General features: G+C 40.2%; 1 protein-coding gene across 1 annotated transcript in view; it reads right to left on the minus strand.

Annotated features, from left to right (window-relative positions):
- The window catches only part of LOC101848395, a gene marked incomplete at its 5' end in the record, with an annotated part of 76,418 nt that overhangs the window by 29,860 nt on the left and 23,893 nt on the right, over positions 1-22,665 (minus strand). The window contains 10 exon segments of the mRNA XM_013089862.2: positions 322-471; positions 2,916-3,046; positions 9,549-9,625; positions 10,946-11,067; positions 13,778-13,941; positions 15,330-15,431; positions 15,669-15,791; positions 16,558-16,687; positions 17,867-17,970; positions 20,482-20,562. Coding sequence (XP_012945316.1) covers positions 322-471; positions 2,916-3,046; positions 9,549-9,625; positions 10,946-11,067; positions 13,778-13,941; positions 15,330-15,431; positions 15,669-15,791; positions 16,558-16,687; positions 17,867-17,970; positions 20,482-20,562 — 1,184 coding nt within the window.

Here is a 22,665-nt window from a genome sequence, read left to right on the forward strand (position 1 = left end):
GGGGGGAAGCAAGACAGACAGACAGGCACAACAGTCAGAGAGTAAAGGGTGTCCCTTCATTTGGACCACAGCTCGGTACTCAACAGTCAGATAGTAAAGGGTGTCTCTTTATTGGGACCAGAGGATACAGTCAGAAAGTAAAGGGTGTCTCTTTATTGGGACCAGAGGATACAGTCAGAAAGTAAAGGGTGTCTCTTTATTCGGACCAGAGGATACAGTCAGAAAGTAAAGGGTGTCTCTTTATTCGGACCAGAGGATACAGTCAGAAAGTAAAGGGTGTCTCTTTATTCGGACCAGAGGAAACGAGAGCTCTGTACTCACAGGTAGAGATCTTCTGCAGCCTGGTCCTTGAACAGAGGGAAGGAAGGCAGGGGGAGGAGCCCGTTGCCTATGGGCAGAGGTCCAGTCCCGGGAAAAGGCAAGAGGCCTCCACCACCTAATGTCATACGGGACGGCTGGGACACAGCATTTCTGAAAAATAAGAAAAAGTTTTATTTGTTGAAATTTCCAATTTAATAGTTTAAACAAAAAGAGACAAAAAAAAAAAGAAAAAAAAATTTCATTGATCTTCGATAAACATGAAAAAGTCTTATTTGCTATTTTCAAGTTAGAATAAAAAAAAAAAATTCTTACAAAATTTCGTTAATAAGTAACTAGTAGAACCCTTTCAGTGCCAGCAACTGCATTTTAGTATTTGTATACCCCGCGAGTGCTAAGCACTAGATGGGAAAAATAGCAATTTTATCCTTCGGAACAAAAAGGGAAAAAAAGCAATTTTATCCTTCGGTATAAAAAGGGAAAAATAGCAATTTTATCCTTCTGTATAAAAAGGCTTGTCAAAACTTTACTTCAGCATGAAATTGTTTCCTCTTTGGAACAATAACTGAAAAACAAATGTTTTATTAGCCGAAAATCTTAAAAGCCATACACAATATTAAATGAAACGCCAGTTGATTTTTGACGATCAATGAAGTTGGTACCAAACCCTTACTTCTTCTGTCATCGAAAACGGCACTGAAAGGGTTAAGGGGCAGGACCTCAAAATTAAAAGTCCATATCCCACACCACTGAGAAGTTTTTAGTTTAGTTTTAGTAGAGGTTTTACGGCACTCGCTACTGCATAAGGTCATATGAGCGCCAAGGGGTGGATGTCAACAGAGAAGTCCTTACAGGGAATCAGCGTTACTCTGCTCACCTCTCTAGCTTCAACAGCACAAAGTCTGCTTCGACTATAAAGGCACCCCGGAAATAATGGGTCACAAGAGTGTGACAAACATACAAAAGAAGTAGAGGAAACTGACAATAGTAAGGATTAGGAAAGAGAAAGCAGCAGTTCCCTGTTGTAGATCAGGCCCAGTTATGAGCGTGACCTTGATGAATCAGCTCATTTACAATTCTACTGTGCATGAACGAGAAATGTCCCCCCTTTGGGAATGGCCTAAAGACACTTCAGTCAGTGGCACTGCCACGAGGGGTGCTGAGAAGTTCATTCAGCAAGCCTTGAAAACTCCCAGAACAACTCATGCTCAAGAATGCCTCATTAGGGGTTAAACTTGGACCACACATTACCCTAATTACCCCCCCCCCCTCCCCCCAATCTCCTCACCCCATCCCAAATCACAGAAAATTATTTCTGGCTGAGATAAAGCATTCATGGTACAAGTTCAGCATTTGCTGATGAGATTTGAAGTTTGAATAAAAAGAAGCACATCCACACAATAACAGCCATTTAGTGCTGAAGAAAAATAGAGAGATAGAGACTACAGAGGGAACACTTTTTAAAACATGTAAGAATTGAAAGGACATACTTTAACAAATATAAGCACAGTCGAAACTGCAAAAGATGGCAACACATTGTTGAGGTAAAAATAGTTGTCTTCGACAGACAGTCTTGAACAAAGCCATTATAACGTTGAAGAAAAAACCCAAGGAGGAAAGCAGGAAGTGGATGTTTGCACAAGTGATTGTCTTGGACAGTAGGCCGTGAGAGCGGGTTTGAGTGTACACTCCTGAATGACTTTTATTCACTTTCATGCAATTGTGCAAGAAGTTCATGGAGGTAAATAGGATGTACTTAAGGTGGATTTATTGAATTTTTCAGGGAAAATGGGTCTCTGTGGTGGCCATCTTGGATTTTCAAACGAGTTTCTTAGTGCAGAAGAAATTCATAGCAAAATATTGAAACTACAGCCTGAAATTTGGCACACAAGTGCAAACCTATATGGGCTGTGGATCTATGGAAGGATTTTGACCTATCTTTTAAAATAAAAAAAAGTGAGCCCAAAGTCAACGGACCCCTGAGAGTCAGTTGACGAAAATTTGAGGTATTTTTAAAGAAAAAATTTGAATATTTCCACAAGTTACCAATATTTCCAAATTTCCTCACATAGATCCCCAGAATAGACCTTAACTCTTTATCTCCGGCAAACCGCTCCCAGCGGCTGATGGTCAGAACTAACAAGTTCGCTAGTTTGGATTTAATGACCCATTTACTGACGTTGTTGTCATTTTAAGATTTAGTACCAAAAAAGGGCCCCGGCGTAGTAGGTTTACACCCCCCCCCTCCCTGGAGATATAGAGTAAAAGAACTTGTATGTCAAATTTGAAGCTCCTAGCTTCAGTAGTTTGTGAAAACTCCTTGCGTCAACGAGGTCACACAGTGTCAATAAGCAGATTTTGAGAAAAGAAAAAAAAACCCAGGAATTTTTAAAAAGATTTTTAGTTCAATATAGACTTTGCAAACGCCCGTTAAGGTCATTTAGAGTGTTTTTACAACAGTTTCACTATTGTGAACCGATAGAACAAACGTCAAAGGATGTTTTTCTGCAAAAAGAAAAAAATCGATATTTTGAAAATTTTTATCGATATTCTTTGGGATCACCGACCCACGTTTTCCTTTAAATATAATTTCCTACCCATCTTCATCCAGGGAGTGGGCCCCGAACAACTCCTTCCCATCATCCCCGGCGTATTGGAAGTCCACCTGCAGGACCTGTTTACCGCTCTTGTCTTTCTTCTTCTTCACCTTACTCGACTTCTGCTTGCCCTGGACGGGAGAAGAATACATTGGTAGAAGTTTTACAGATACAATTGAGAAAAGGTGCTGGTCACCTCACCAGCCAGCCTCGAGAGCCTACAACACCAAACATTCAGGCTATAAAGGAAGAGGAAGGCCACGCAAAAGGTGGATCGAGGGTGTCAAGGAAACCCTAAGATAATATAATATCACAACTGAAAGAGCTGCGGAGCTGGCCTACCATAGAAAACTGCATCTCCCCTCGACGTTTAGCAGCAACAGAGGATGAACGAGTAGCAGTAAAAACTTAAGTAAATGAGAAAATATTTTATTTATTTAAAGTAAGTGTTTTACAGCATTTGCAACACAATAAGGTCATATAAGTGCTGAAGATTAGAGGTGTTACAAGAGAGTAACAAACACAAAATGGGGGCTCTCGTGGCCTAGAGGTTAAGGTGTTGGCCTCTCATTCAAAAGGTCCTGGGTTAGAATCCGGGTAGCGACCGACAAATTTTCTTCTCTAAATTTGTCTCCTTTCACTTCATTTCCTGCTCTCTGGCAATGTTCTGTCATCTGCTTTCGTCTCCTCTTTCTGCCCCCACCCCCTCACCTCCTTTGCCCCTTCCTCTGGGCTCCTGATTCTTTCTGCAGCCTTTCTACTGCTACTCCTTCGCTTCTTCTTACTGCTGTCTTTCTGCCACACCCCTGATCTTCTGGTAGGAAAGATCTACACCTAGCCTTCTCGGGCAAGGGCGAAAAATCTCAAAGGGCCCGTGTGCAAGTTGCGCACGTTTAAGATCCCCTGGTGGTCTAAAATTGATAAGAGTAGGCTTTGGCCGCCATCCGGGCAAAATTCAAAATTTCCTACCAACTGAAAATATTAGGTGTGTCCCACGCGCTCATATGACCTTATGAAGTTGCGAGCGCCGTAAAACACTTTTCAAAAACAAACAAAAACACAAAATAGAAATAGGGGAGAAAAGGACGACAGATTTTTCAATAGGAGAGAAGGAGCAAACCGCACCAGAGCACCCGCCAACCACCCACATTAATATAACAGATGGGGCCCTGGAGAGTACACAAGAGGCCCCCACCACCCATTGGCTTAGGGCATGGCTAGGACACTATCTCTGACAAGAAATGTTTCACTTTGTCATTTCAATTTAATTTTTAAAAAATTTTTAGTAACAGTTTTACGGCATTTGCAACACATTGAGGTAATATAAGTGCCGAAGATTATAGGTGTTTCAAGAGAGATAGTTTCAGTTTTAGTAGCAGTGCTCGCAACTGCATAAGGTCATATGGAGAAAAACACGACTTGAAGTGCATAAGGGAATATTTATTACTATGAAGAATTCTGTTAGTAAAATGATTACCAAAGCCAAGCGTACTTTCTTTTTGTCAAAATTTGAAAATGTTAAAACTTGTAAGGAACTTTTTGATGTCTCTAGTGAACTGCTTGGCAACCAAAACAGAACAATATTACCCCCTGGCACCGATAGAGATCTTTGTAGTAGTTTTTCAGACTTTTTTTCTTAAAAAATCACCTCCATCAGACAAGAGTGCCCCAAATTACCATCAGTTTAAAGGGCTAGTCATCGATTATTTTACTCCAGCAACGGAAGAAGAAATCAAAAAGATCATATTAGATAGTCCATCAAAAAGTTGCGCCTTAGACCCCATGCCCACCAGCCTTTTAAAAAAATGTTTGCATGAACTTCTTCCACATATCACCCAAATTGTAAATGATTCTCTCCTCACAGGCACAGTACCAAATTGCTTTAAGACAGCACATATTAGACCCCTTTTGAAAAAATCTGGACTTGATGAAAAGGACTTTAAAAATTTTAGACCTGTTTCAAATCTTTCTTTCCTTTCCAAAATTCTGGAAACAGTTGTATCTAATAGACTGTTACATCATATTAAAGCAAATAATCTTAGCGAAGTCTATCAGTCAGCATATAAGGCACACCATAGTACCGAGACAGCGTTACTAAGGGTCTGTACTGATATTTTAAAATATATTGATGAAAAAAAGGTATGTCTTCTTACTCTTTTGGACCTTTCGGCTGCATTCGATACCATTGATCATGACATTTTACTTGAGAGATTAAATACTACTTTTGGCATAAAGGGTACTGTCTTGCGATGGTTTGAGTCATATTTTAAGGATCGAACACAAGCAGTTGTGGTTGGAAACACGTGTTCTAATAATGTTTTGCTTAGATGTGGTGTTCCTCAGGGGTCTGTTCTTGGACCTGTCTTGTTTACAATGTATACACAACCTATTGCTGATATTTTAATTAAGACAATATGGCACGAATTACCATCTTCATGCTGATGACACTCAAATTTATAAGTCTATTGATTTCGATCAAATACCACTTTTAGTCGACTCTACTGAACAATGTACTAGAGATTTAAAAATATGGATGACCAGCAATAAATTGAATCTAAATGATGACACGACGGAAATAATGTTAAGTGGAAATACAAAAGCCATTAAAAATCTCCCAGAGCTACAAATTGATATTAATAACCATACCATTCGTTCAAAAAGAAATCTTAAAAATCTAGGGGGTTCAGTTGGATTATGATATGTCTATGTCCTCCCAAATAAGCCAGCTCAGCCAAAGTATTTACTTTCAGCTTAAGAAAATTGGCAGTGTAAGAAATTATTTAACTAAAGCAGCAGCCAAGACACTTGTAACAACACTCATTTTATCAAAGTTAGATTACTGTAATGTTATTTTGTCCGGTTTGACATCCGAAAAACTATCAAAGTTACAAGTACTCCAAAATCAAGCAGCAAAATTGATAATGAGACAAAAGAAATCAGCCCACGTAACACCAATTCTGAAAGAACTACACTGGCTGCCAATAAAAGAAAGGATTAAATACAAAACTGCCGTTCTGTTTTAAATGTATAAATGATAGTGCACCTTTTTATCTTAAAACATTCCTGGAATTATATAATCCACCTAGAGCCCTTAGATCAGCCTCTGACAATCTAATTCTTAAAACTCCAAAACAAAATTACAAAACATACGGCGAGCGTTCCTTTTTGTTCTTTGGTCCCCAGGTATGGAACGAACTCCCATATAAAATAAGATCTGCCCCAAAAATTTCCATTTTCAAAAATCAGCTGAAGCATTCACAAAAGCATACCTGTCATAATGATGTACTGTGATATATATGCATGTGTATGCCAGACTGTGAGACTGAAGAAATAGCGAGTGAGAATGAGAGAGAGAAAAAGAGAGAGATAGAGAGAGAAAAGAGAGAGATAGCGAGAGAGGGAGAGAGAAAGAGAGAGAGAGATAGAGGGAGAGGGAGAGAGAGAGAGAGAAGGAGAGAGAGAGAGAGAGAGAGAGAGAGAGAGAGAGAGAGGAGAGAGAGGGAGAGAGAGAGATAGAACAGAAATGTTTTTCTATCTGTATAGAATTAATGTTTTAATGAATGTTTCTAGTTACTCACGTTTCAACTTTATTTTGACTGTTCGTGAATTTTTATTGCATTGTATATTTTTAGTGAACACATTTTCAACCTCACTGCGAGACTGTTTTTCTGGTATAAAATTTTACACATATGCATTTATATTATATGTATAATACTTTGTTTTACGTACACATTTGTGTCGATTAATTTTTAAGATGTGATGTCTTTTTCATTGTAATGCGCATTGAGCATCTTTTAGGAAATGGAAATGCGCAGTATAAATGCTATTTATTATTATTATTATTATATGAGCCCCAGAAGATTGGAGGTGTTACAAGAGAGTAACAAACATAAAAAAGAAGAAGGGGAGATAAGGACGATAGATGTTTGATAGGAAAGAAGGACAAAAACAAAATAAGAACACTTGATAGCTTCAAAGACATAATAAACATTTTCTGTTCCTACAGGCCTATTCTTCATAAGCTTTTAACGTTATCTTTCATTATATTTGTTCTGTTCCTATGTCTGGATGAAAATAGCCTCTGTGTGTGTGATTGTGTGTGTGTGTGTGTGTGTGTGTATGTGTGTGTGCATTAATGTATATTGCTTGAGAAGAAAGGAAGTAGTAAGAAAGGTTTTTGAAAAATGGGTATTCCAATGTAAAGCGCATTGAGCTACTTTTTTGGAAATGCGCTATATAAATGTTATATATTATTATTATTATTTTTATTATTAAAAACCACACCAGAGCACCCGCCAACCCACCCACATTTCAATTTAAAAGTTAAAAAACCGAAAAACCCCCCAACAAACACAGATGTCCAACAGGTAAGAAACAAAAACCCTTAACTTTTCACACCCGAGGAAACCCATGTGCAGGGACTCAAAACTTACTCACTATTGTCTGTTACATCTTGTATTCAGAAAGAAGCCAGGCAAAACCCGGGCAATTTCAGATATTTAGATTTCAGGATTTATTTGTCCAATTTTTGGGTCACACTCATCGCAAGGAAAAGGGGAGAACACCTTGAAAATTGTACCTGTAACTGTAAATGTGTCATGACACGGTGGAATCAGGCGCTCGTCAATTTTGGGGCATATGGAGATATTGGTATCATCTTAAAGCTTTTCATTTGTTTTGCTTTCAATGTAAAAATTAACCATCTATCTTTAATAGAAGTCGAGATATTTGCAACTGAAAGAGGTGGGGTGAGCCTGGTTTTGGTGGTAAAAATAGAGAGGAAATGGCTGCAAAAATTTGATGAATTCCATAGCTAGAGAGCCCAAGGAAACTAAAAATTTACATTTTTTCGCCATTAATCGACGTCTCTCAGTAAAATTCACACAGATTCTATAGAGTAAAGTAGGGTGTCGCGTCCACCTGGTCTATGCGTCCACTCACTGTATTTCGTTATTCACCGGTGTTGGATCGATTCCGGTCGTGTAATTAAAAAGTATAAGCAGTTTCCGTTTCATTTCACATTTTACTTTCGTTTTTTACACTCGGTAAGTCACCATTTTCTGGTAATTAAAAATTTGTCTTCTTCATTAGCGAGTTACACTAGCGGAGACGCTTATTTGTTAGTCGGTTTCTTGGCAACTAACGAACTTCAAGCGCCCTTACTTGCTTTTATTAGCCTTTACAAAGGTTCTAAAATATAAGTTTATCCATTGTGCCATTCAACAAGGGAAATTTGAGCCACGAGGGGGGTGGACGTGCTCACCATACCAAGTTTTAGTATAGTCTGGTCACGCGTCCATGGGTAGCGGCACTCACCGACGGAGTAGATTCAGTATGGTGAATGAGTTCACATCCTGTACAAATGCATAAATGTCATTCACTCAGCCACCTGAGACATCTATTACCAATCAAAGGTTTATTTTTCTGAAATTTTTGTTTTTTAAAATCCCATTAGATGAAGAGATCTAGATTTAGTTCGTCTACATTATTTATTTGTTTGTTTTTGTAACATTAAAACCCCCCAAACAAAAGTCTTTCATGTCTAGATGGCCCTCCCTTAGTGGCAATGACTATGTGAAATGTGCTGACAAAAGATCTTACTGGCAAAAACCCGAGAAGTGCATGCCCACTATTTCATCACCCCTTTGTACTTACCATCCATCCACCTATTTTGAATACATAAATTTACTTGCATTTGAATGACTAAACATTACAAACTAAAATTTTTAATAAATCTACATAGATCTAGTACAAAGATATTTGGTTGTAAATTAATAAATAGAGTCTACATGTAAATGTTTTTTGTTACTTTATCTAAAGTCAATGTTAATAAATGAAATGTCTTAACATAGGTCTAAAGGTTTTATTCATTTTTATTTCTTACATAATGAAGAATGAGTGAGTGGATAATAATAGGATGAAGAATGACAGACTGGGTGAACATAGATCTAGATTCTATGTTTAAACATCATTTATTTCTAATATTATAAAGAATTAGGGGGTGATGGCACTGACCAGACCTAGTGGACGCATTCACCAGCTAAGTGGATGCGTCACCAGACCAAAGTGGACGCATTAAAATGCTATGTAGAAGTCTATTAAGCATACAGAGATGATAACTAAGTCTGGTGAAGCGCACAATTCTGTCGATCACGCCGATACTTTCAAAATTTGGATCGATACGAAAATAGCCGAATTATGGCTTTCTAAAGGCCTTAAGGTGGACGCACACCTGACTTTACTCTATGTGTTTTAAATGTACAGGAAAGATGTGTAGCAAAAAAATGACACATTTTCTTCTTCCCCTCTGCCTGTCAGGGACTACCCAGCCTGTGAGGGATACAACATCCAGGCAGACAGATGGAGATACTGGATTTTTAGTTATAGTAAGTATTTTACGGCACTTGCAACACAATAAGGTCATATAAGTGCTGAAGATTAGAGGTGTTACAAGAGAGTAACAAACACAAAAGAGAAGGAGGGTATGACAATAGATGTTTGATAGGAAAGAAGAAGCAAACCACACTACAGCACCTGCCAACCACCCACCTGGGTGGCTGTCTTGGACAATTTTGATTGGAAATCATGACAGGGGTGGGGGAATAGCCCATATAAATCAGCGTTTTCTCTTACCTCCAGCAGCACCTCCATCTCGTCTTTCCTCAGCTCCACCAGTTTCTCCGACTCTATCAGGACTGGTTGTGGCTCAACTGTAAGAGGAGGGGTGAATTTGAGTGATTTGTTTTAGTAGAGGTTTTACGGCGCTCGCAACTGCATAAGGTCATATGAGCGTCAGAAGATTAGAGTCGTTACAAGAGAGTAACAAACATGAAAAAGAAGAAGGGGAGATAAAGACGATAGATGTTTGATAGGAAAGAAGAAGCAAACCACACCAGAGAACATGCCAACCGCCCACTTGAATTCGAGTGAAGAGAAGTACATGGGCACAATATCCGTCATTAAGTGAAGGGAGCAACAAAGATATACTGACAGAAACAACAGAGGGAAAGAAAAGTTGTGCCTTCCAATATACATGGTTTAAAAATAGCCGTCATTGCAACCAAACTTCCTCTCACAAACTTCAATAAAAAGATTAATGTTAATGTAAATTCTACTTACAAACTTTTAGACTTTGCCACTGTCTAACCCATTGCAGCCCCAGAAAAATGTGTTAAAGAATATCAGTAACTCAGTAGTATAATATGAATAAGTAGTAACTCAATAGTATAATATGAATAAGTGCCAAAGATTAGAGGTGTTTCAAGAGAGTATCAAATTGACACCACGTGGTACCACCTCTGGAAAGGTGCTTATACCAAGAGATTAGCACAGTAAGTGATGTGCCCTTGGAAATAAAGCTCCAGTTACTGTGCAGTGAAGAAGCTGTAACATCAGATGCACAGCCCAAAGCACTAGGTTACCTTGATACATGACATCAAGTTCAAAATTGACAAAAATTTAAAAATAAAATTGTGTTTGAAATATTGCATCAAATGAGGCTCATCTCGAACAACTTTGCTTATATTTATATTTTGATGTGCAGATTCCTGAAAATAAAATAAGATTTTAACCGCCATGATTATTTATTAAAATTTACTCGCAAAGTTCAATCCTTCATGACGGGAAATTTCCAAGGGGTTCTGTGTCCCACATTGTCTAGTATGACATAGACATAGATCACGTTTGACATCTTTCAACACTCTTCCCCCACACTCCAGGAACATTTTTAGAAATAACCAACGCCCAGTGAAATATGCTGGGGGAGGGGTATGGAGAGGGGCTGATAGAAAGAGAGATGCAGCAGGTAAGCAACTAGACACAAAGAGCTTCTGACGTCATCTATTCCCAGTCTTAAGAATTTCACCAGTACCACCCACCACTAATATTCAAACTTTCAAAAACTTATCAGAAATCCTTTTTGCAAACTAGTTGGCAGCTATGCATATGTAACAAACTTCTAAGCTGTAACCAGACCAAAAAATAAAATATAAAAACTAACTGAACGAGTTGAGAAGGTTTGAACCACATACCCTCCACATCTTTTTTCACCACAGCAGGACTCTCCTCTACCTCCGTCTTGGCCAGTTTCGCCTCTTCCTTCTTCTGCCTCTTTACCTTCTTCCGTTCCATCTTTTTCCTCAGTTTCTCTGGGCTGGGGACATTTTAAAAGAACACTGATATATGGTAATCACTTTAAGTGAGGGGACTTGATAGCTTAACAGGTATGGTGTTCAAATGTCAATCCGGATGTCCGGAGTTTGATCCCCAACAGCGTCAGGATTTTCCCCATGTTTTCTACACTCTCTGATCCTAGGGTAAATAGAATCGAGCACCTAGACTTCTCAGACAAGGATGAAAAATTTCAGAGGTCCTGCGTAGACGGTTCGCACTTTAAAGATCCCTAGTGATGGTGAAAGTGAAAAGAGGAGGCAAAGTTCAAAACTATTTCCCACTCAAACCTGGAAGCCACTATGAAGAGTGCATTCGAAAATAGAATGTAGATGCCTGTCGGGCAAGGTATTTTAGTTTTAGTAAAGGTTTTACGGTGCTGGCAACTGCATAAAGTCATATGAGCGTCAGAAGATCAGAGGCGTTACAAGAGAGTAACCATAGCTGCCACTCAGGAATTTTAAAAAAGGAGGAAATTCACGCGAAGGCGTATGCCCGCTCTCCGAAGGCCAGAGTAAAACCAGTGAGATCCAGAGGCAATATACTGGAAAATCTAGCCTACGGTTTTGGAAGGGAAAACTGTCATATTTGTTAACCATAGACAACTGAATTAAAATGTATTTGAACCCCCCCCCCAAAAAACCCACAAAAACAAAGGCAGTAAGTTGACTAACAAGCATTTGAGTCAATTTGACACAGTTTGGACTTGGTGACTAAAAATCCAGTGTTTGTTGCCAGCTGGTGTCTCATAAAAAGATTTCTTTCACTTTAAACTTGTACATCGATGTAGAGCAGTATTGGATCAGGGAGGCAACACTTTTGCTGCTGTATTGAGCGATTTCGGCACTCCTGTACATTTGCGGTCCTGTTTGCACTTGACTTACTGCCCCTGTAATGTGTTTCTTATTTAGATCTAGTGATCTAAACTGAATTAAAATTATAGCCAAGGCTATCCAATCTAGATCTTGAATCTAGATATCTAGAATATGTGTAGACCTAGATTATATCTAGAGATAGATTATCTAGATCTAGGTTCACTTTCACAGTCACAATAGCCGTCATGTAAACAAATGGGACCGCAATTGTACAGGAGTGCCGGGGCCGCGATTTCTTTAGCGCACCAAACGCAGCAAAGTGCAGCAAGCGGCTAGTTCAATTTTCTAATGAACTTTTCAAGTCGCACACCGGCTGCTTCTTTCTTTCTCATTCCAGCTCCTTTTATTTTTGCATTCTGCATCAATTTCTCTCAAATTTCCGCCGTTTTCAATGGCAACTCGGCGCGTCAACGTCCCGATGCCCAATCGAAACTATGTTGCTCCACAACAATAAACAATGTGAAACTAGCGCTAGGCATAGAAGAATGGAAGTAGAAAGCTACAGGCGGACATGCGCAAGCCGCGTTTTCATCTCTCTCCCGGTTCGGTGTTTTCCGCGTGTAAAAAAAAAGTATCACAATTTGCGAGCGAGAGCGGTCCAGCGGAGGAAGGAGGAACGTAGCGGGAAAAGCTAGATGAAACGGAGTTTCCGCTATTTAGCGGGGAAGTGGCAGCTATGAGTAACAAACGTAAGAAAGAAGAAGGATAGATAAGGACGATAGATGTTTGATAGAAAAGAAGAAGAAAACCACACCAGAGCACCCGCCAACCACCCACTTTCGCACATTAAAGATCCCTAGTGATGATGAAAGTGAAAAGAGGAGGCAAAGTTAAAAATTATTTCCTACTCAAACCTGGAAGCCACTATGAAGAGTACATTCGAAAACACCATGTAGCTGCTGGTCAGGCAAGGTACGAGTCTATCATCTATATACAAAAAAACAGCTATGAATGTAAAAATCAACTGCACTACGAGATGAAGATGTTACAGTCAGTAACCCCTGGGCACAACCAGAGGTACGCAGAAGAAGAAGAAGCTTGGGTCCCACAAAACTGTTTATTTTGTTTTTGTTTTTGTAAAGCGTTTTACGGCGCTCACAACTGCATAAGGTCATATGAGCGCGCGGGACACACCTAATATTTTCAGTTGGTAGGAAATTTTGAATTTTACCCGTGTGGCGGCCGAAGCCTACTCTTATCGATTTTAGACCGCCAAGGGATCTTTAACATGCGCAACTTGCACACAGGCCCTCTGAGATTTTTCGCCCTTGTCCGAGAAGGCTAGGTGTAGATCTTTCCTACCAGAATATCAGGGGTGTGGCAGAAAGACAGAGGTAAGGAGGAGCCAAGGAGTAGCAGTAGAAAGGCTGCAGAAAGAGTCAGGAGCCCAGAGGAGGGGGCAAAGGAGGTGAGGGGGTGGGGGCAGAAAGTGGAAATGAAAGCAGACAACAGAACATTGCAAGAGAGCAGGAAAGAAGGTGAAAGGAGACAATTTTAGAGAAGAAAATTTTTCGGTCGCTACCCGAATTCGAACCCGGGACCTTTGAATGAGAGGCCAACACATTAACCTCTAGGCCACGAGAGCCCTCAAACTGTTTATTTGAGTAAAGAAAGTAAAAGGAAAAAAACCAACTCAAAACTGGAAGCCACTATGAAGAGTACATTCGAAAACAGCATGTAGCTGCCGATCAGGCGAGGTTCGAGTCTATCATCTAAAAAGAAAAAAACAGCCATGAATGTAAAACTATAACAAAGCACAACAGAAACAATATCAATAGAAATACCAAAAAAAGCAATAACAACAAAGGAAACACTCACTTGTCAGACCTGACCTTGACCCTCGGGGCGGGGTCGGCTACCTTATCCTGCCAGGTCCGCTGGGACAGAATCTTGACCGGCCTGTCACTGTCCACTTTGTGGATGTACACGGCCCGGATCACTCCCCAGCAGTCCGGCGTGGGGCACCGAGTATCCACCACATCCTGCTCAGGACAAAATTGTTTTAGTAAGTTTTATGGCACTTGCAACGCAATAAGGTCATATAGGTGATGCAGATATTGTTTTAGTAGATGTTTAACGGCGCTCACAACTGCATACAGTCATATGAGCGCCAGAAGATTAGAGGTGTTACAAGAGAGTAACAAACATAAAAAAGAAGAAGGGAAGATAAGGACGATAGATGACTCATAGGAAAGAAGAAGCAAACCACACCAGAGCACCTACCAACCACCCACCTTAGTAAGTTTTACGGCACTTGCAACGCAATAAGGTGATGCAAATATTACAAGAGAGTAACATTATCAAACACAATAAAAGAAGGAAGAGAGATAATGGTGATAGACGTTTGATAAAAAGAGAAGGAAACCACACCTGAGCACTCACCAATCACCTGCACTCAGGAGAAAATGATGGCTGTTTTGACCCTGAGAGACAGCGAGAGAGCAAGAGGAGAGAAGAAAGATAGTGAGAGAACGAGGACAGGGGATGAAGAGAGGGTGGGGAGAGAGAGGGACAGAGAGAGAGAGAGAGAGAGAGAGAGAGAGAGAGAGAGACAGACAGACAGACAGACAGACAGACAGACAGACAGACAGAGAAAATGAGGGGCATGCCAAGAGACAGAGAGAGAAAGAGAAATAATAGTGATAGTTCCATTATAATCTTATCACTTGACAAGAAAAAAGGAAAAGGAAAAGAAAAACTAATTCTGCGACATTCTAGTCTGATCGGGGCACAAAAAAATGCGAGCATAAATGGCAACAACAAAAATTAATCAGACCAAACTCTGAATTGAACTTTGAACCTTTGCACAGCATGGTCAAACCTGTACCCAACTTACTCCACCCACCTGACACAAAACTACGGCTGCAGTTAATCAACCTTAGTCTTCAGCGTGGTGAAATCAGGCGCTCGCCAAAACAGTCAAAGTGAAAAAACTGGCATTTTTCCGAAGGTTTGGAAATTTTTATACAATTTTGGTTTTTTGGCTCAACACCTTTCATGCCCATTAAAGAACACATTACTGTGTGGATTTTACTGAAAAACGTTGATTAAAGGTACAAAAAATGTAAATTTTCAGTTTCCACGGACTCTCAAGCTCAGGAAATAACTAATATTTAGCTGCCGTTTTCTCATTAATGTTACCTCTGAAACCAGGCGACCCCATCTCCTTCATTCATAAATATCTCGACCTCCATTCAAGATAAATGGATATTTTTTCATCCAAAGCAAAACAAATGAACAAGCTTTAAGATGATACCAATAACTTTATGTCCAAAAATTGACAAGAGCCTGATTCCAGCGTGTCGTGACACGTTTAGTGCATAACTTTCGTAGGGTTGGCCTGTAGTCTCAACCAAACCGAACAGCTCACCTTATCCTTCACCTTGCCCTCCAGCCTGGCCTTGAACATCTTCCAACACGTAGCATGCAACTCCAAACAGCAGTTGGCAAAACACAGCAGACGCACATGACCCTGAAACATCACAAAAATCGAGTTAAAAAATAAACCAGAGATGTTCGATAGGAAAGAAGAAGCAAACCACACCAAAGCACCCATTTGTGGCATATAGGTTTCTTGAACTGTATCAAAGAATAATTTATCTATTTCTTTCTGAATCTATTTTTATGCATGTGTCCTCCCTCCCCCCTGAATAAAAAACAACAAAAATCCATTTTTAAAAATCACCAAACACACAAACACATCCATTACCCTGTAATCTGGGTCAGACATGTAAATATTGCGACGCAGCTCCTCCGCGTCAAAGTGCAGTCTACACACGGCATCTGGCTGCGGAGGACAAAGACACTCCTTGTAAAGCTCCTTCAGAAGCCGCTGGGAAATTGAAAAAATATTATACATGAGTGAAAAACAAAAGTACTTCACAAAAGAAAATTTAAAAAAAAAATTTTTTTTTTAAATATAAAAAAATATATATATAGAGAGAGAATCTATATATATGTATATACATAGGTGAAAACCAAAAGTATTTCACCAAAAAAAAAAAAAATTATACATGAGTGAAAAAAGAAAAAAACCAACCCAAAATAAGCCAGTGAAAATAAAAGATTTTTCTCTATTAACAAAAATTTGTAATATGCCACATCAATGAAAGCCAAAAAATATTCCACACAAAAATAAAAAATATTCAACATGACCAGTTATAACCATGGCAATAAGAAGATTTACTTTTTCCTTACATTCTTCCCCTCCTTCGTTCCCTATGACCAAAAAGATTTTCTTCTTCTTTACCCTCTTTCCCCCCCAACCAATGTCCTCTGTTTTTTAAAGTTTTAGTAGAGGTTTTACGGCGCTCGCAACAGCATAAGGTCATATGAGCACCAGAAGATTAGTGAGCACCAGAAGATTAGAGCTGTTACAAGAGAGTAACAAACACAAAAAAGAAGAAGGGGAGATAAGGATGGTAGACGTTTGATAGGAAAGAAGAAGCAAACCACACCAGAGCACACGCCAACAACCCACCACAGACAAGGACGATAGAAGTATGTTTGATAGGAAAGAAGCAGCAAACCGCACCAGAGCACCCCCCCCCCCCCCACCAAACCAATGCCCTCTCTCCCCTCCTCAGAAGTGGACTCACCTTCAGAACGGCGGGTTGCGTCTCCTGTATCACCTGGTCTGTCTGCGGCCACAGGAAGAAGTCCTCCTTCTTCGCCTTGCCCTTGACCTTGTCCAGACCCGCACGGACGGGAACCAAAGCTTCTTCAAATCTGATTGAAAAAAAAACACCAAAAAAACGTGCTTGTTTTAGAAAGAGTTTTACGGCACTCGCAACACAATGGTCATATAAATGCCGAAGATGAAAGTAGGTGTTAAAAGAGAGTAACAAACAAAAAAGAAGGAGGGGGGATAAGGACGATAGATGGTTTAATAGGAAAGAAGGAGCAAGCCACACCAGAGCTGCCATCAACCACCCACAACCCCCCCCCCCCCCCCCCAAACAAATCAGTTTTTGGTTTCAGTACAGAGAAGCACATATAGACACAGAAACAACCATTTAATGCAGAGAATGAGTAAGACAGATGGACAGACAGACAGAAACGACAGAGGGAAAGAAAAGAAAGAAAATATACCCCTCCAAAAAAGCAAAATATTTCTGCTATATAATAAGAGTAGACATGGTTCACAAATTTAACAAGCTTAAAGTAAAGATATTGAGGGTTTTTTAAAACTAGTTTGTTTTTTTTTTGGGGGGGGGGGGGGGATGTTACACCGCAGAACAACAGAGGGGAAAGAACAGAAAAAGAAATACAAAACAAAAACAACATATAGCAGACACAAACATATGGGCAAAACATAAACAGACAAAATTAACCTAAACCCCACTCTTTAAAATACTGTCTTTTTCGACCCATTTAACCCAATTTAGATCAATTAGGAAGCGAGCTGATTTGACTCTGCCTTTCAGGGCCAACACAGGGGGACTTCAGTGCTTTCTTGTCCTTTCTCCATCTTTTTTAAACATTGAAAATGTGACTTCTTCTTAGCTCATTCTTTGTTATGAATTGTTCTCACTGTTATTTCAGATGGAGATAGGACAAGAAAGCACTTAGCACTGAGACAGGCTGAGTGGGATAAAATATGCCAGTAGATAAACATAGACAGTCATGAAAATGATGTACCCACACAGGAATCGAACTCATGTCTTCTGTGCTTTTTTACTTTTAGTAGAGGTTTTACGGCGCTCACAACTGCATAAGGTCATATGAGTGCCAGAGATAAGAGGTGTTACAAGAGAGTAGCAAACATAAAAAAGTAGGGGAGATCAGGACGATAGATGTTTCATAGGAAAGAAGGAGCAAACCACACCATAGCACCCATCAACCACCCACGTCTTCTGTGCGCAAAGACAAAAGGCTTAACCATTACACAACAGGCACTGGTCTCACCTTTTCAAGCGTACGTAGGCACTACCCAAGCCATAGAAAGCAGCAAGGAAGGAATCAGAATCTTTGAGAACACCCTGGAACCTCTCTACCGCATCCAGAATATTCTGTGAAAAACAAAATTCAACAACAAATGCAAATTTTGAACCATCTTTTAGTTTAGTTTTAGTAAGAGTTTTACAGCACTTGCAACACAATAAGGTCATACAAGTGCCGAAGATTAGAGGTGTTACAAGAAAGTAACAAACACAAAAAAGGAGGGGAGATAAAGACGATAGATATTTGATAGGAACAAAGAAGCAAACCACACCAGAGCATCCGGCAACCATCCACTGAACCATTTTTTTGTTTTGAATAAAGATCGCTTTTAAAAAGTTATTTAGGAAGAGTTTTACTGCCATTGCAACACAATTTGGTCATATAAGTACTGAAAGTGTCACAATAGAGTGAAATGCAAAGAAAAGGAGGAGAGATAATGACAATAGATGTTTGATAGGAAAAAAGGTGCAAACCACACCAGAGTGCCCAGCAAGCATCCACTTGAAGAAACAGTCTTGTAGCAAAGGGGAAACGTAACAGTCACAAACAGAACAGAGAAAAGAAAGGAATTAGGACTTACTATAAGTTGTCCATTTTAAAAAAATGAAACGGGTCCATTAAAAAATTTTAAAAAGCTTTTTTTTTTAGTTTTAGCTTTAGTAGAGGTTTTACGGCACTCACAATTGCATAAGGTCATATGAGCTTTTTTAGAATAACTTTTGATTCCCTATGGACTTTGTCACTTGAGATTTTGAAACAAAGATACACTCCATTTGTCCCCAATCCAATGTTTGTTTAAAAAAAAAAATTGTAGCACCACATCAAAGGAACTTTTCTCAGGACAAATTAGCATTCTTACAGCAGAGTCTCACTTTCTCAATTTGTAAGTAAAAGTAAAGTTGTTCCCACATCTGATCTGGACATTGGGGATAGCGTTGTTAGTGAGACAACTTCCTGGGCTTTCGATAGATTGTGGTAGGATGGCCAGTTCCTTTCCACGCCGCCTTTACTTCCCCAACTCGAAATCAGGTACTCAATACTGCTGGGTGGGTAGGAGGGGGCAAAAAAAACCTTGTTCGAACCGAGGCTCGAACCCTGACTTTCCGCTTCAGAAACGAGCGCACTAACCGCTCCGCCACCGCACCCTCACCAGTTTGTAAGTAAATAATATAATTAACCTTGTTACAAAGTCTTAAGCATTCCCACGTAAAAGCTACTGTGACCATTTTTATTGCTCCTCACAACAAGGTGTTTATTTCGCGTATCCCTATAATACAAGGGACATGATTTATAAAGTGGAACTCGGATTCAACGAGGCCGCCGGGCCCGACCTAAAATCTCGTTGAATCCGAGTGTTCGTTATAGCAAACATGAGGTTTTGTGTATATAATTACAGGCACTGAGCAAGTAATGTATAAAGAGAAGTCACAAGTAGTGCCTGAAATGCCTGCATATTATGAGGTGTGTTTAAAAAAAAGACTGATTCGTTCAAATGCACACGCCTGTGTCATCTCGATTGTTTACCCCAAAGTTGTGTTGCTGTGTAGAGCCTAGCATACGCCAAATTTTGACTCCATAGACAAGCCCACAATTCATTACGTAGATCAACGTCAAGAGTAGCTTATCATTGTAATAATGATCAGTTGTCGAGGGGGAAAAAAGACTGACGCGTTTGTATCTGCAACGTTCAACGCCCGGACCGCTAGTGCCCCCCCTCCCCGACATGCACACAAAGCCACACGTGTGCAGGCCGCCCATCCGACCCCAACACACGCCAGAGTAGACATGTGCGCGAGCCAACAAAGCATGTATTGGTATGAAAAATAAGGCTGCTGATTGGTCCCATGCAATCGGCTAAGTGAATAATGGTTCACGATGCAGGTGCAATGGATGGTTTCCGGGAACAGATAAAGTTCGTTCTGGGAGAAAAATGAGCCAAGCCGCGTCTGTGGAGGTTGTTCATCCTGGAAGCGACCTCGTTGAATCCGAGCTCACTGATTTAAAAGCTCTTTGAATCCGGGTTATCTTTATTGATTTTAAAGAAGAAAAATGGGGAATCTATCTCATCTCGTTGAATCCTAGGAGTTCCACTGTACAAAACACGATTACAGGACACAATTGACACAGTAGACACCACACATGACATAAGTGACAGTTGACACAGTACATGACATAGGTGACACAGTTGACACCACACATGACATAAGTCACACAACACATGACATAAGTGACACAGTTGACACAGTACATGACATAAGTGACACAGTTGACACCACACATGACATAAGTGACACAGTTGACACCACACATGACATAAGTGACACAGTTGACACAACACATGACATAAGTGACACAGTTGACACAACAAATGACATAAGTGACACAGTTGACACAGCACATGACCCACGTGAAACAGCCCGCACAACACATGACATAGTTGACACAACACATGACACACGTGAAACAGTCCACACAACACACGACATAAGTGACACAGTTGGCACAACACATGACACAACACACATTTACACAAGTGACACAATCGACACGCCACAAGTCACACCATGGACACAACATACGTGGTAGTTCCCCGAGGCCAGGCAAGATTTGCCACAGATGTACTTGAGCACCAAGACTTCCTCCGCCTCTACTTCCACAGCCTGCACACACAGAGGAATGAACAGAGAAACAAGAATTTGCTTTATCATAAGATAAGATAAGACTTCATTATCCTCCTCCGTCTCCACTTCTACAGCCTGCACACACACAGAAGAATGAACAAGAGAGAAACAAGAATTTACTTCTTTTAGTTTAGTTTCAGTAGAAGTTTTTACGGCGCTTCATCATTATACATTTTACATGTATACACATGCAGATCCGCTTCTCTAAGAATCAGGGATCTCGGGGGGGGGGGATTGGGCCTTTAAAAAAAAATTTAGTTTTAGTAGAGGCTTTAAGGCGTTCGCAACTGCATAAGTTCATATGAGCGCCGGAAGATTAGAGGAGTTACAAAAGAGTAACAAACATAAAAAAAGAGGAGGGGAGAAGAAGACAATAGATGTTTGATAGGAAAGAAGAAGCAAAGCTCACCAGAGCACCTGCCAACACCTCACTCTGCCACTTTAAGAATCAGGACCTCGCGGGAAAAAATCGGGATCAAAGACAAATCACCAGGGTGACTGCCAAGCTGACTTTAAAATTTTCCAAAGGTGTCCAGAAATATATGATATGTAGGGTTAAATATATATCTATATCTATATTATATATATATAACCGTAAATATACGAACTTATACAAGAAGTTAGGAGGCAATGATACTGATCCTTTGCTACAGAATATCGATACGCCATTATTGTAACTTTTTTAGGGATTGAGTAAATATAATGAGGTAGAAAGTACAGAACTTTCAGAAAGTATGGACTTCCATAAAAACATGAAAGATTGTAATAACTGTAGAATGGGCCATTTGTTTTTTCTTTTAATCTCAGCACCCGTGACAAATTCTGTCATTTTGACACTTTTATTGGTATGGTGGTAGAACAGGTCCAAAATCAGTAACTATCAGACAAATTAGTGCAAACAGGCAGCCCTATTTTGGATCAATTAAGAAGCAGGCTGCAAGTCTTAGTTTTAGAAAGACTTTTACAGCACTTGCAACACAATAAGGTCATATTAGTGCCAAAGATGAGAGGTGTTACAAGAGAGCAACAAACACAAAAAAGGAGGGGAGATAGAGATGATTGATTTTTTATAGGAAAGAAGGAGTAAACCACACCAGAGCACCCGCCAACCATCCACGGCGGCAATTATTGGGAACCTACTGACATATTTTAGATAAATTAGGAAACATGCTGCAACCACCCAGCAACTATTAGGCATGCATCAATACAATTTAGATAATTAAGAGGCGGGCTTCTTCCATCCAGCCATTTTTAGACCCCTTCTGACACAATTTAGATTATTGAAGCCATCGAGGGTCTACTCGTGCCGAAGGAAATACAGTAGAGATGGGGCGAGCGGACGGACGGGTTCGTTACTCGCGGACTCAATCAGAGCGAACGGGTAACGGACGGCCATGAGAGCGAACTGCGAACCTCAAGACAGTTCGTTTTTTGGGTCCGCTCCACAATTTGACTCTCTCAGCGAGCGGACTGCGGACCTCAAGCCTCGAGTCAGTTCGTTGTTTGGGTCCGCCCCACAATTTTATTCACTGGGCGGGCGGGCGAACGGACGAACTCTAGCAGACGAGATTAGACCCGTCGTCTATTGTTGGTTAATTAGGTCCAATGTTTCAAACCACTAGCGGTGCCACAGGGAGTGAGAGAGGCTGGCGACGTAGTACTATGTGTGTAACCTTTCACCTCGTGCGTGTACGTTCCAATTATCTCTAAGGCCGGGGGGTGGGGGGCGGAAATTTCCGCCATGTGACGCCTAGCTACAATGTGTGGTAGGAGGGTGTTCGTTATAGCAAACATGAGGTTTTGTGTATATAATTACAGGCACTGAGCAAGTAATGTATAAAGAGAAGTCACAAGTAGTGCCTGAAATGCCTGCATATTATGAGGTGTGTTTAAAAAAAAGACTGATTCGTTCAAATGCACACGCCTGTGTCATCTCGATTGTTTACCCCAAAGTTGTGTTGCTGTGTAGAGCCTAGCATACGCCAAATTTTGACTCCATAGACAAGCCCACAATTCATTACGTAGATCAACGTCAAGAGTAGCTTATCATTGTAATAATGATCAGTTGTCGAGGGGGAAAAA

The sequence above is a fragment of the Aplysia californica genome, unplaced genomic scaffold (assembly GCF_000002075.1).
Source record: "Aplysia californica isolate F4 #8 unplaced genomic scaffold, AplCal3.0 scaffold01066, whole genome shotgun sequence".
NCBI lineage: Eukaryota > Metazoa > Mollusca > Gastropoda > Aplysiida > Aplysiidae > Aplysia > Aplysia californica.